At 40.6% G+C, this 14,907-nt stretch overlaps 1 protein-coding gene across 3 annotated transcripts; it reads right to left on the reverse strand.

The window, feature by feature from the left end:
* Positions 1-961: 961 nt before the first annotated feature.
* On the reverse strand, positions 962-11,216 carry wnt2ba (wingless-type MMTV integration site family, member 2Ba). Of its 3 annotated transcripts, none has more exons than XM_046383193.1 (6): positions 11,053-11,216; positions 9,998-10,230; positions 6,172-6,392; positions 5,066-5,343; positions 4,160-4,424; positions 962-1,851 (listed from the first exon to the last, which is right to left on the reverse strand). In XM_046383193.1, exons 2-6 carry the CDS (start codon positions 10,159-10,161, stop codon positions 1,589-1,591), a joined length of 1,191 nt encoding a protein of 396 aa, XP_046239149.1. In that variant the 5' UTR covers positions 10,162-10,230; positions 11,053-11,216; the 3' UTR covers positions 962-1,588. The 3 variants fall into 3 exon arrangements, with proteins under 3 accessions (XP_046239149.1, XP_046239148.1, XP_046239147.1); XM_046383192.1 differs by lacking the exon at positions 11,053-11,216 and adding an exon at positions 10,422-10,688 and having other exon boundaries at positions 963-1,851; XM_046383191.1 differs by lacking the exon at positions 11,053-11,216 and having other exon boundaries at positions 963-1,851; positions 9,998-10,688.
* Between the last annotated feature and the right edge of the window lie 3,691 nt (positions 11,217-14,907).

Here is a 14,907-nt window from a genome sequence, read left to right on the forward strand (position 1 = left end):
CTGCCAGTTCACTAACTGAGACGCTGCAGCATCCTGGGCAGACAAAACCTGAGCATCAAGCTCCTGAGCAGTGATCCCAGGGTAAACACTGGGTCCAGTACCACCGTTTCATTACGTGTGTCTCACCAGCAGTGATCCATAGGTCTTTAAAAGCTTGATCTTAGAATAGCATCAATGCTAGGTGTAGGGAAGGGATTTTTTCTACAAAAAAATAAAAAAGCAACTTTTCAAAAAGTATTAAAACAAATAAAAAACATTTGCATAGGCAATTACTGCCATCAAACTGGAGGCATGAAGGATGGATGAAAATTAAGAAACTACTGGAAGTAGCTCAATCTTGGCAAACAGCAAAGGCTGCAGGCTAACTGGGTGTTCAGATCAAAAACAGCTGCGTTGCAAGGATATATTACATGGAGATGACAACTTCACCAAAAGAAAATCACTGCATCAAAATAATTTTTCTTCTTCATGATATCATCAGGTGAACAGTGGAATTACAGCATTTGCATTAAGTCATCTAATGTGCACTTGCATGTATCTGACTGGACTACATAGTATCTACTGAAAAACCACACTGTCATTTTTACTGGACTACGCTACATTTTGTGTTAATTTTCTCTTATTATTAAAGAATGATTAGACTGTGTGTTTATTTGTTCAGTGCTGTTGTCTGCTTGAACACGGTATAAGGACAACTGCTTGAAGCTGTCAGTGTAGCGCTGAAACAAAAAAGCAAAATAAAGACAAACAACCAGAGGTAGAAATTATAAAGTTTTCCATAAGGCAACACAGCTAGAATGTTGGACTAAATACAGACAGTCATGTGGGATGCAATGTGAAAATGTAAACCTTTGAGATAACTGTCCAAAGATCATATGAAGCTTTGTCTTTCTGTTGGTATCGTTTTTCTCCCAAGAACCTGCCAAAACTCTGCCCTACAGCAAGTATGCTGCCACTTGTACAGAAAGTTTTTGCTTGTTCTCCTGTTTGTAGTTCGTTCACAGTGTGATTGTCTGGCCTTATTCATAAGCTCCCTCTGACTTTTTATTAGTTAGAGTTGCATTAATTAGCAGCAACTGTCTTTTGCGTTTTATATGATTTGTTGCTGTACCATATAATGACTAGATATCATTTTAAATGATACAATGTCAGTATTTTTACAGTATGTCAAAAGATCTCTCAGTCTTTCTTCTTTATTATGTTGCTAAATGTTAAATGTTACTATTATTATCATCATCAATTTGACCTATGTCATGTGCTAACATGGTCTTTATATACTGTTAAATAAACAGACATTACTTTATATCTCTTATACCTCAATCAAGGGTGCATTTACAAATGAATAATAGCAATAATAATTTTCAGCCATTTTGTATCAAGGATCCCAAGTTTGTCTTTAAAAAAACTCAACAAATTGTTCTTATTAAAGCAGCACACAGTCAGTAACTGGCTGTAATTTCCAGTATCATCAAGGTCTGTGAAGTCTTCAGTAAGAGTCAATGGATCAAAAGACAGAGGTATTACAGGTAAGAGATCCCAATTATAGTTTGGATAACAAAATGCAGTCATTAGCACTCAGGTTAATGAGTCAGTGGCGACTGTGATTGGTCAGGTCTCCTCGATGAGTTATGTCCAACCAATCAGGTCGTTTGTGGGGCTTGCAGGTGTGAACGTCCACCATGTCCTCGCAGTCACTGCACTCCACAGCGCAGCACCACTTAAACTTGCACTCACACTTGGTGACACGTTTGACACGCATAGTGTCGTAGCCCCGCCCACAGCACATGACCTCACAGCTGTCTGTGCCTCTTGAAGACTTGTTGCACACTCTTCCTGCTGTGCCCAAGGAACCTGAAAGAAATGTACATACCTTTGTTTCAGAGAAAATCACAATATTTTCCCAGATAAATTGTCAGGGGTTGGGCTTGGCCCCTTACTTCTACTGAAGGGAAATCTTAATGCTTCAGCATACCAAGACATTTTGGCCAATACTATGCTTCCAACATTGTGGCAGCAGTTTGATGAAGGCCCTTTTCTATTCCAGCCTGACTGTGCCCCAGTGCACAAAGCAAAGTCCATAAAGACATGATTGGATGAGTTTGGTGTGGAAGAACTTGACTGACCCACACAGAGCCCTGACTTCAACCTCACTGAATGCCTTTGGGATGAACTGGAACAGAGACTGCGAGCCAGACCCAACATCAACGCCTGACCACATGAATGAATGGGCAAAAAAATCCCACAGAAACACTATATGTATGCATATGACAGTGATTAGTAGTTTTCTTTAACTAATAAAACAAATTGTTATGTTATAAAATTTAAAATTCTCAGAGACAGCATACCCATTGCTTTCACTGAGTAGTACAACAGTGATTATTCACAAAAACATGTTGCCTTACTCGTTTTTGATTTGGTGAATAGAATAATCATCTACTGACAAAATTCAAACTGAAAGAGAACATTCTGAAGCATAATTTTAAAGACAGAACAGTCAGGAATTTAGGACCAACGAGAGATTATAGCCTCTATACTATAGTGGCTAGATCAGAGTGACATTATAGACGTCTCCATCAAATTCAAATAGAAATACAATTTGGGGCTTGATGGATTTTAATACCCACTCATTGCTGAAAGCCCTGTTTACACAAAGGCACATTTTGCAGACTTCTCATCCAACAGAAACAAAATGTTTCTGACGTCATCTCAAAGTTTTACCCAAGCGCTGTACTTGAAGTTTCATTATTTTGTTGGCCAACTTTGGGCAGTAGAGCACGCTGTAAATGCAATATTGACACATTATGAAGTTGACGTAGCAAACATTTGTTTATTTACACAGAAGCACACCTGATGCAACATTTGCATACACTTTAAGTTGTCTTTCCTCATACAAGAAAAGTCAGTGCCAGAGTCACTCTGTTTTTAGATCTTTATTTATTCCAGCCAGCACCTTAGGGACCTTCTTACTGCACATAAAGTAACTCTGTCGTCACTTTGTTCTTCAGTGGTTGCTTACCAGTTGCCTCAGTCACATATCAGCTCAGCTTAATTCCATTTTGAGAAAACCTCGATTGATGACATACTGTTGATGTCCAGAGCTGCCAATGTGGATAGTTTAATGCTTACAACTGACACAGTTTTTCCAATTCAAAATATCACTTTTCCCACACTTTTCAGCCGGGTATTGGCTTCCAGACAGAATAGTGTCAGAATCAAACCGCATCCCTGAAGTGAAGAGAAAAGAATAAGGGGAGATATTCCCCTTGGGCTCTAGGGAGTGAAGCTTAATACTGACCAAAGGAAGGATTTGAAAAATAATCCTGCAAGTATCCTTAGGCTGTGAATTCCTATACAACGGAGATTAGCTGCAAGGAGGGTCATAAGCTTATTTTAAGATCACCTTTTAACAAGGAAAAGAAGCCTTTCCTTTGAGTGAACACACCCTTATTATCCCGCAGTTGTCAAACTGCGACCAAGAGAATCTGCTAAGTTACCATCATGTCCCCTGCACTGTGCTATCTTACCTAACCTATTAACAGAGAGTGAGTGAACTCCTTCACACTCTATTAAAGGGGCTGGATTGGAGGACAGAGACAGAGCTTGACAAGGCAAAACAAACACTAGGAATTAGAGGAGATGTTAAGGGTCAAACTGCTGAACTTTAAGCTGTAAAGGAATGCAAGCCTTCACTGGATGAGTCTCTGTTCATCACAGATATAGACAGGGCCAGCTGTCTGTTTGATTTACTCGTAACAATACGCTAATTTGTTTTTTAAATGAAGACTGGAAATTTGATGTTGCAATATTTTATTTAAAAAATGTAATTATTTAACACAAACTGAGAAATGTGTCACTGACTTTCAGAATATGGACTGATGGTTTGCTCGTTGTACATATAGCTACTCATTAGGGATGTCATGGAAAAGATTTTTTAAATGAAAAATACAGTAGAATACATAAAGAAAACATTGGGTTTATTTTAGCTAGTGCATTAAAATAGGCCCTCACTGGCCCCAGTACAATCCTCGGGATTGCTTGAGACATGAGTACCATATAAAATACAATACAAATAGCTTTTAATGAAAACTACTCAGAGAAAGATCTAACCCAGGACATCACGTTGAGAGAAATTGTCATCAGTAAAAATTCATTCACTCACCTGCTGTGCGGTCCATGAGACAGTAATCTGGGGAGTCCTCGACGTACACTAACTCATTCTTGGTGCTTCCCTTGAAATTCTTGTCAGCCACCATAAAGCCTGGCCCATCCTGGTTCATAGTCACCTCGACGGCTGTGTTATACTTCTTCCGAAGATAGTCTCCAGTTCGCCTGAAGTCAGACATAGCCAGCCAGCAGGTTCTCAAAGAACAGGAGCCACTGACCCCGTGACACTTGCACTCCAACTTCATAAAGCGCTTCACCGCCTAGAGCAGAGGTCAAAGGTGACAGGATGTTAAGCCTATGAAGTTGCTCATGGCATGATGTATATGAGATCAGCTCTGGTAGCACAGTTGTCAGTGAAATATTCTTAACTCTGACTGGACTTTACTGAACTTACTTTCCACCAGAGACTTTCAGAAGCAACTCAGCCCTATTTTTTTGCCAGGAGTGGAATTACTGGCAACTTGAAACCACAACAAATATTAAGTGATTAATCAGTTAAAGTCTAATCAGCAACTGTTTTGATAATTATTAATTGTTTACCATTACCAAAACCATTATGGTGGTTTTGGTGGTTCAAGCGTTCCTTGTTTTTTTTTTTTTTTTTTTTTTTTTTTTTGCTTTTTTTAAATTCTAAACAGAATAACAACAGTTCAATTTTCAGCTGTTTGATTTTCAACAGTTAGTTGTACAAAACAACATTATTATTTAAATACATTATTTAGAAATTGTAAAAAATAATAATAATTATGTCGTAAAATATTTCTTTTCATTATTCTTCGTATAAAATTTTAGTAAAATGTTCTCGTCTCATTGTTTTTATGTCTTGTCTAGAGATAAGTCTCTCAATGGAAATTTTGACAGATGCAAAAACTCAAGTGTTAGCATTAAAACTAGCGCTCACCATCCGACCGCACCGGTTGTTGTGCAGGTTCATCAGTGCACGAATATCTTTCACCATCCTCTCTCGAGCATCTACGAAGGCCTTTGCAAATTTAATGCCATAGTTGATGTTGTCGCTGCATCCACCCCAGTCGAAGTTGCCCCTGTCATCGCTAGCTTGCCCATGCTTGTGGCTATCACAGCTGCAGATCTTTAGCTCCCCCTGGCTGCAGGCCCTGGTAATGGCGTAGACCACTCCTGCCGAAGAAATGGCATATACGAAAGCTGCCTCTCGGCTGCCTGGGGCAGGAAAGAGAGATGATGTGATGAAATCCTTCAGAAAATATTGTCTTCTTGTCAATCAAGAATTTGTTTTACGTCTACTTTTATTTGATAAATGACACTGTTGTAAACCACATCGATTTTGTTTCTATTTATGGTAAGATTCAAGCCGTTCTTTAATGTCTGAGTTCATTGGGTTACTGCTCAGTAAAGCAGCCTTTCCACAGTATATTCCAGACAGCGAGAGCACAGAAATCAGTCCATTTATGGTGGATGGTACAAACAGCGGTATCAGCATGTCAGCTATAACATCACAGTCTAGCCGACTCTCCTTTCACTTTTTCAATTTGCACAGATGGCAGCTTTCTTAGTAACTGGGCTTTGTTTTCATTTTAGGCAAGAGGAGATTTTGGAGGTTATTTGGTCTAGCTTTCCCACCCACCTCCTGTCCTCATTCCTGCTCACGCAATGAAGCAGAACACAGGCGATATGTCAGGGAGTAAAGCTTTGTCTGGCTGCCAGAACCATCTACCCAAATATTTACATCTACTATTACTGTTTATACATCACCAGTGTGGTGATCTGCTACTTGTTTTCAGAGAACATCCACTTTCCCAATCTTCCCTCATTTAAGAGAAGGTTTAAAAAAAATGCTTTCTGTTTCTGTTTGTATTCTAAGGCAAAGTTGATTTAATAAGACATCTATTAATTCACTGCTTATCTACTAACAGCAGAGACATTTACGAGGATGATTAACTCAAGTGTCACTGACATAAACAACCACTGTCACGCATATACAGAGAACCACACAGATAGAAACCCCCAGTCACACAAGTGCAGACTCACTTCGGAGCATCACCCGACCAAACACCGTGTGGTCCCTGTCCAGTGTGCTGCAGTTCCAGCGGTGGTGTCTGAACTGGTGCTGACACTCTCTGATCCACTCTTTAGCCCCCTCACCGATGGACTGCATCAGGTCTGGGTGCCGCTGGCACAGCTGACGTTGCTTGTTCACCAGACCGGGAATGTTGTCACAGATCACCCGAGCACCCAGAGCTCCAATGTACCTGCAGGAACATATCCAACACAGTATTGTTAATGTGATGTTAAAGAGGCATTTCTCTAATTTTACACATAAGGCTTAGTCTGTCTAAAGGTGCACAGTATATTGTCTCCTTTTTCTCTGGGGGAGCTTTATAGAATAACCCTAGATGATGATTGTGTGTAAATGGGGTAACACCAGCAGGTCTAGTGTGTTTGACTGCTTTAGCAAAGCAGTTGCTGCAGATAACTTTATGGAAGAGTAGTGGTAGCCAGTGGTGTAATCTAGTTTACTCAAGTGGGTATAGTGTGATGACACCCCCAAGCCTGCTCAAATACACTGGTCCAGAGTGACATCCCACAAGCACTGCCATATTCACTTAAACATATTACAGTAAGGATTCACACATAGCTGGGGGTAATCCAAAACACTGGATATGTATCATCGGTGTGAAACCTCCTGAAACTATTCATAGTAAGAAACACAAGAGCATGACATGCATAGCTGAGGAGATTTAAACACTTTGGACTCTGAGCTGATTCTCTACTATCACAGATTGAAGAGTTCATAATGTTAATTTATATTCACATAAGATAAGATAAGATAAGAACTTTATTGATCCCACAGGAAATTGTTGAATCAGACACATGTTATGTATCTGGAAATTGTAAGGGGGTTCAGAGGTTATCAAGTTATTTCTAGAATATTTCTCATGCCATGTATTTAAACAACTTGTTTGTACAGACTTGGTCTACAGAACCTTTTTAGGATTAACCAGAAAGACTTAAAGGTCAGACAATTAAATTCAAGTGACACACAATAAATAAAAAGAGCTATGGAGGCTGTGGGGAACAAGTGGGTATACAGCGCATCCCTGAATGTCACGTAGATTGCTATTCCACTGGCGGTAGCTAACATACAGAATGAGGAAATGTGTAATAATGAGTGTGCTTGGGCAATGTGGGGTTGCACAAAAGAGAGCAAACGTCAAATGGTTTCTGGCAATTTATGGCATGAACGAACTCAGACTTCACAGGCTGTAAACACCCATTAACTGCTGGGTATTAGTAAGGTTTGTAGGTGGTTACGGGCTGAAAGTCCATTTTCTCATGCAGTGAGGAGAGTGTTGGCAAATGGAGCTGAGCAGGAGTAAAAGAGTCAGCAGCATGTTGACAGTTTAGCAGTAAATGTACAGTGCAGGTTACAGTTCATCAGTAAATAAAGGTAACAGACTAAAGTGAAGTCCCAGTCTGCTGGAAAAGTCAGTGGGGTTAGGCCTGAAGCAAGAATTGACTTCAATCAAGAGGAAAACAAACATCTCCCCTCCCTGACAATGGTCTGGAAACTGAGCAGGAAAGCCTGACAGCTGAAATAGTTTTTTGCTTTTTTTTTTTGATTATGAAATTTTGATTTCTGGTGCCGTTAGATTGCTGCTACACCACCCTGTTAACATCACAGGTGGGGGCCTCCTTTTGTGTGCAGAAGAGCAAATAGTTTTGACCACAGTGAAATGTTTTTAAAAGGCTAAACATCAACAATTATGAAATGAAGAATATTTTCTTTGATAAAAACGTGATGTGAATTTCGGAAATTATTACATTTATCTTTTTTTCCGATAAATTTTCACTTTTTATCTTTACAATGCATTGGATTTACTAGAAATGTTTGAATCACACAAGTGGGGAAAAAAAATGCTAAGCAGACGCTGATGGAATTTGATGTTATTTGAATAGTAGTAATAACATTGTGTGGTCTAATCCTTATCTGTAACTCTGCAGAAATACGATGTTTAAAACAGACTGAATAAGCGAACAAAGTAGTCCAGCACATGACCCCGTGTATAAAAGCAATATGACATTTTTAAACTTTGGTTTTAGCACACGTGAAACAAATAATGTACACAGTGTTAGTGAACTTAAGAGGTGCTGGTCATTTTGATAAGATTTTTGCACAAGTCCTACGCTAGATAACCAACAGCTGTTATAGCTTCATAATTTGCGCACAGACAAGTGCATGATATCTGTATTCTGTAACTTTTCCTTTGAAGACTAGATTATTGATTGGATTTCTACTAGTGTTCCTGTTTTTCTTCATATCCACACCCCTAAGACTCAGATATTCAGGATGTAGAAGAGATTATTAAATTCCTCACGTTCAGTGAAAAGCACTGTGACAGGCCTTTGCCTCCTGCTCTATTCAGACATAATCCCCTTACTTTGCAGCAACTCTTAAAAGGGCGAATCACATGCTGGTGGTATTGTGACACTGGGGGGCCTCTTATCAACAGAACATGAGGACAGTCATCTACAGTGCAAGTGACCGCTCAGGCCTTTCCCTCCCAAGCTCACAGATCAACCATATGCAGGCGCAGCCCCCAACCCCCCGCCGCCCCGCGCCTCCCTCCTTCCCTAAGCCTGCACGCTCCACTCTCCATCCGGATATCATTATAGTTCCTAATCACAGCTAATCACAGACACATTTGTGTCGCCTGGCCACTGAGACAGAAACGGAGGTAGCAGGCAGTTTCCACTCCTGTTATGGCTCTCCCAGTCCCGTTCTAACTGTGACTATCTGCCTGAGCAGTAAAGCAGAGCAGAAGCACTACTTGTGTTTATTGTGTGTTGCACATACTGGCTGTGCTAAAAGACACCTGACTGCCTCCAAGAGGACACACACATAGAAAGAGGGAAGGGGCTCCTGCACAGCAAGACGCATGGTGTTCATCTAAATTATCGCGGTGGTTAAAAATAGGCCCTAACAATGCAAACCAGAAGAAGTATTAATTATCTGGACACAGAGCTTCCAAGCCTTTCCTGCTCTCTGCTTCTGTTTCACGTTCTCTAAAATTTCTCATTGATTTAAGCAAAGCTTTTTCATAAAGTACTAGCAGAATACAGCAAAGGGTTCACACATATGCATTTAGTTCCCTTGGGAAATTACAGTTCATAACATTATGAACAAAGGATGCATTTTTTTCTAAATCCATCTGTAAAACAGGGTTGTGTTGTTGTTGGGTGCAGGGCGAAGAAAACATACAGTCAGAACTGCTGTACTGTGGTTCATCAGAGTACACATCAAATACAATTTCTGTAAGTGTGATCTGACACATGAGAATAAGTAAGTATTTCAGATGGGTGGGATAAAGCGAGGGCAGGTTTTTCTTTCTCCCCAATGCATGTAAACCCCAGGAGAAATTATCAGGGGGCATTTATTCACGCACCAGCGCCTGCACCTGCCATTTACTCCGGGTAAGATGGATGGACAGGGGAGATACCTCCCAGCACCATTAATCTTCATAAGCACATGACACACACACTGCTGTGCTGAGCATCTCACTTTGCATTGATGTTCTTAAAAGTTAACATCAGCAAAAACATTCCCATGCAGACGTCCCATGCAGACGTGAACTTAGATGAAAGTGCTCAGTTTTACCTTTTTAATGAAATTGACATATGGAGATGAACTATATATCTATCTCTATAGATAGAGATAGATACAGATAAAATTGAGTCGATTGTTACCAAAAAAAATAAAGAACTAAAAATAAAATGATCAGAATTTCATTCTATACTTGCATCTGCTCAGTTTGCAATTAAAATTTATCCAAATATCAGCAAAAATTTCACTTACCACCACGATGAATCCACTCTCGGTGTGAAAACGAGCAGGAGCAAAATAAAAAAGTAGATTTTAGAGATGGGTTTGGGGTGATGGTGGATTTTTGTCCCATTTCTGGTCCCCATAGCTCTGCTGCTGTCTGATAAGTTCCGAGAAAACATGTTTCTTCTTTTCATGTGTTGGCAAAAGCTGCACGGTCAGGTGTGAAAGTCCGTGACGATTGTCTGCCGTCCATCATTGGCGAGCTAAAAGAAGTTCAGAAGGAAGAAAAGTGTCTTTAAACCCCATCACTGAACTGCTGCTAGTTCATTAATGCCATGCAGATTTTCTGTTAGTACATCCACAGTCTTCAGTGGCGTTAAACATTGTGATTACTGAGTGAGGAGAGGAAGCCGTCTGTCTGAAGTGTCTTACATCAGCCCAACAATAAATTCACCTTTTCTCCTCAGATGTTTGCGCACCGACTTTAATGTCACTAAAGCTGCGGGAAGTTGTGAAGTTCAAAACCCATTGCTCTAACACAGAAGCGAAAGTAGTAAAAGTCGAATAAGAGAGAAGTCGAGTGGAAGAACTATTTCCGAGGATGGGACAGATATTGCGCACACCTCTCCTCTTGTAGCCGGGAGTGAAGATGCGCAACGAAACGCTCAGCGCTCCGCTGCGGTGCGTCAGCTGTCTTTGACCCTCCTCCTCCCTCCACCCCTTTGTCACTAAATTACTATGTAGGCCAACAGACGGCAGGAATGGAGATGTGTATATTTAGTTTGATAGAGAGTAATCTTCCTGCCTGTGATGTCTGCTGTGAAAAATTCAATGGCTCCACTTGTGGCACTTGTGGGGGCTCATGCCGTTGTACACCTGGTAGCATTATACAGGATGTCCCTAGAGCTTGTTAAACCCTGACATTATGTAGAGTTCAGTTTATTACATGAGCGGGTAGTTCATCAGAATTCCTAAAAGATTTGGGGTTAATATCTGCTCTAAAATCTCTTTCTTTTTCACATCAGCCAATTTTCAAAGCCCGTAAAGTTAAAGTTGAAATTCACTTAATGTTTTAAGATATGCACCTCAGCCAAAAAGCCTCCTGTGGCACCGGGGTTGTTCACGAACGTTATTAGTCGCATTGATAAGCATTAAAACACTTCGCATGGTGTTTTCCTTCATTCATCAACTTTATTAACCCAAACAAAGGCATCTCCTATCCAATTAAAAGTTCCTATCCACTGTTCATTCCTGTTGTCCGCTTGTGTCATCGTCGGTGCAGGGGAGAAAGTTTTGCCAGGGAACCTCAGCTATGAGGGGTCAAGCTTTCATGCTTTGACACATCATTAAACAGGAACTTGGTGTCTCCTTAGAGATGGGTAATCCTTCCCAGGGGGCATTTTAGTCATTGTTTCATGTGCCTGCTGGTCCAGTGTGATTGGTCTCAGGGCAATGCCCATGCAGAAATAAACATGAAACCCTCCTAACTAGTTTTTAACTGACCTGAGCCCAGATCAAGAAACCATTCAAAGGCAGATTCACAACGAATTTCAGTCCAAAAATTAGACTTATTTGTTGAAAAGTACATTTTATTTATACAGCCAAAAAGGACCAATAACTAATTTGCCTCAAAGTGTTTTACAGTTGACAGTGTGTACAACATATGATACCACTTCTGCTTATACCCTCTGTTTGGATGAGAAAATCCACCGAAACAAACCTACCAGGAAAAACAAAACGACAAAGAAGACATTCCTCTCTCAGGATGGACAACCATGTAGTAGATTTTGTATGTACATAAAAGACGGATATAATAAAAGCAAAATTACTCTGTGAAGAAACTGACAGTATTAGGCCAGTAGCTTGCTAACATTGGAAAAATATGTCAAGCAACTTCAGTGTGCCATGAAACTGGTAGGACATCAACCACAAAGACGTGAAGAAAGGACTACTCACACTCACAGACACACACACACACACACACACACACACAAGCAGGTAGAACTCAAGGATACTCAATCCAACAGAGGGAGAAGAATGAAGAGATGAGTCCAGATCCATCTCCATTGGAGAAAATACTCAGGCCTCATAATTGATTTGTGTCTCAAACCAGACTTTGGTTCACTTATTGCTGGTTTAAAGGGACAAATCCACATACTGTAGAAGCAGCTTCTTATATTTTTACGGCGTGTGACCTTTTGACATCTATCACATGCTGTAAAGCCTGGTTTCTCCAAGTTTGGTATGGGGCCCAATATAGTCTCCTTTTCTGTTAGAAAATGATTCATAACTTCTAAAACATTGCTTTCATTCCATATGACTCGGTGGGAGTTTAAATACTCCCCCCTGCACCACTCCAGGCACTTGAACTTCTCTTGTAATGCCAGCAGAGTGCATGTTCATAGTTCAGCTCATAACAACAGTCCTGATCCAGAAACAGGTTTGTCTCGCCAAGCCAATGTGGAAACATATGACCCACCTCGGATATTTCTGGCTTGTATCCTTGCGACTTCAGTGAGTCATTCAGTGCAGTGGGTGTCCAGCAGGTAGAGAAAGACACTGACGAGAAGCATACAGCATGTGTGTGTGAGGGTGTGAGGTCACTTTAATCAGTGCAAATCCAGGGGTGTTAGTTAGAGATCCACATAAAGGTCAGTAACAATGCAGCTGCCTAAAAATACCACAACACAGACAACAAATGTAATCGTGTTTTTTTTAAATGTAAGTGGTCATCTTGGTGCTCAGTAGGATTCTCCAAATGAGACATATCTTATCAGGAAACAGCTTTTGTTGTTTTTTTTCCAGAACAACAAATAAAGACATGGAGCATTGTGTATTTTCATTGGTTTAAATTGGTTTGCAGACTGTCCACACACATAGATGGAAACACACACATAGCCCAGCTGTTTGTCCTTCAGTTATGTCATATCTGGATTTGGATCATCACCGGGATCCTCATTACATGTGACCCTGTCTTTCTTTACCCCAGGACAAGCTATGGATTTTACAGTGACAACTCTATAACAAATTGCTTTACAGGGAGCAGGTGATGGTGGCGATAACACTCGTCATCTGGCCCTCCCTCTCCCTCTGTCTTGCTTTGAGCCAGCTCCAGCTGTGGTCTTTAAGAGGCTCAATTTGGGGGCCTGAGCTCCTATTCTAGGCTCATGTCATGGTCTGGGCTAATTTTGGACAGAGAAGAAGGGACAAAGGGGAGGAAATAAAAAGAGATTGGAGCTCTTCAAACCACAGCACAGATGAGCGCTCATACGATGATGATTATGACATCGTTGTGGGACCAATTAAGTGGCAGCAGTCATCAAAAGCGATGGTTAGAAAGACTGTATTTTGCTTTTGTGCAAAGGTTGTAAATTTGTGATTTAACTCGTGACAGGTCATGTGCTCCCTCCTTGACCTCAGTTTTGTCATCTCATTCATATAGCATGGCACTACAGCCACGAGACCATGTGCCTTATTGTATGTCAGCTGCAGCACTGACCGGATTATGTGTTAGCAGCAGTTCATTAAGTAGTTCATTACTCACTTTGCATTGATGTTCTTAAAAGTTAACATCAGCAAAAACATTCCCATGTTCATTATTTCCAAGTTACCCACAAGCATCTTTTTCTGCACTATAATCTGTCCTCAGACAACATATATGCCGATACTGATATATCTTTGAGAGGTCAATATCCAACTGATATATCAGTCAGAATAATCTTTATAGTTGTTTTATCACAAGCATGTCTCACACAAACCTACAGAGAACAGATCCAAAAACCTACACAAGCATAAATTGTATCAACATAAAATTTTCACTTCTATGCCAGGAAAATAGATTTGCTAACTTATAAAGCACTTAAAAAGAAATGTTATCTACAGAAAAATGTAATTATTAGTCCTTTTGTCATGTGGAATCCTAACAGAAGGAGAGCTACAGTCCATTTTGGATCATGACCCATAGCTTGAATAAATGTTTTTAAAATGGCATATTTGTAATCCAAGTTACGTAGCCCAAAGCCTGAAGTCAGAGTTTGAATATTGCATAAGCATATGCATAAAAGACATTTCAGGTCAACACAGATATGTAAGACACCCAAGTCTTGAAATTTAGGCACTCGAAAAAAACTACTCAAACAAAGCCAAAAAGGAAACCGGGATACAGCTATCATTGACATTTATTTTACTAAATACAAATGGTTGTAGAATTTTTAACACACTATTTTAGTCTATTATGCCTTCTGCTCAGTGGCGTAAATTGTCCCTCAGTGGAAGACCACAGTAGAGTACAGTAGAGCTGAGTGAGCAACCATGCTGGCAGTGACAGCAGCGAGGACGTGGCCCCTCACAGCTCATCAACCTGAGCCCGTGTTTATGGAGCCTGAGAACGATGGGGCTTTGTTGGAAGACCAGGCGTGCCTGTGCTGGATTTGGGATGCAGCCCCGCTGTCCTACACTGGAATGTTAATTAGGTGAGCTGAGCAGAAAAGAGGTGGCTGGTCCCATGAACCAGCCAACCCTTCCCCAGTGACCAAGAGCAGGGTTTAGTGTGACGGAAAGCCCAGTCAGCGTGTGCGCTGCGTATATGAAGATGCCATATTGACTGATTGATAGTGTGTGTGTGAGAGAGAGAGATAGAGAAAGAGAGACATTATAGCATGCACAGAATATCTTTGTCAAGAGTCTTTGTGTGTTTTCTGTGTACTTTCGCAACAATGTACTCATCACCACCACCCAGTTTCTCTTGTAAGTTGCATCACAACAACATACCACTAGAGCACTGTTTACAGCTGAAGAAACACAGGGCGCAAAATAACAAACAGTGCTGTCCACTTAGGGATTTCATTGCCTAACTTTGCAACCAAGCAGGAGCAAAAGGTAAGATTCTTCTTTTCAGCATAGCCAAACACACCACACACACAAATACAAAAATATGAAAC

Source organism: Scatophagus argus, chromosome 3 (genome assembly GCF_020382885.2).
Source record: "Scatophagus argus isolate fScaArg1 chromosome 3, fScaArg1.pri, whole genome shotgun sequence".
NCBI lineage: Eukaryota > Metazoa > Chordata > Actinopteri > Scatophagidae > Scatophagus > Scatophagus argus.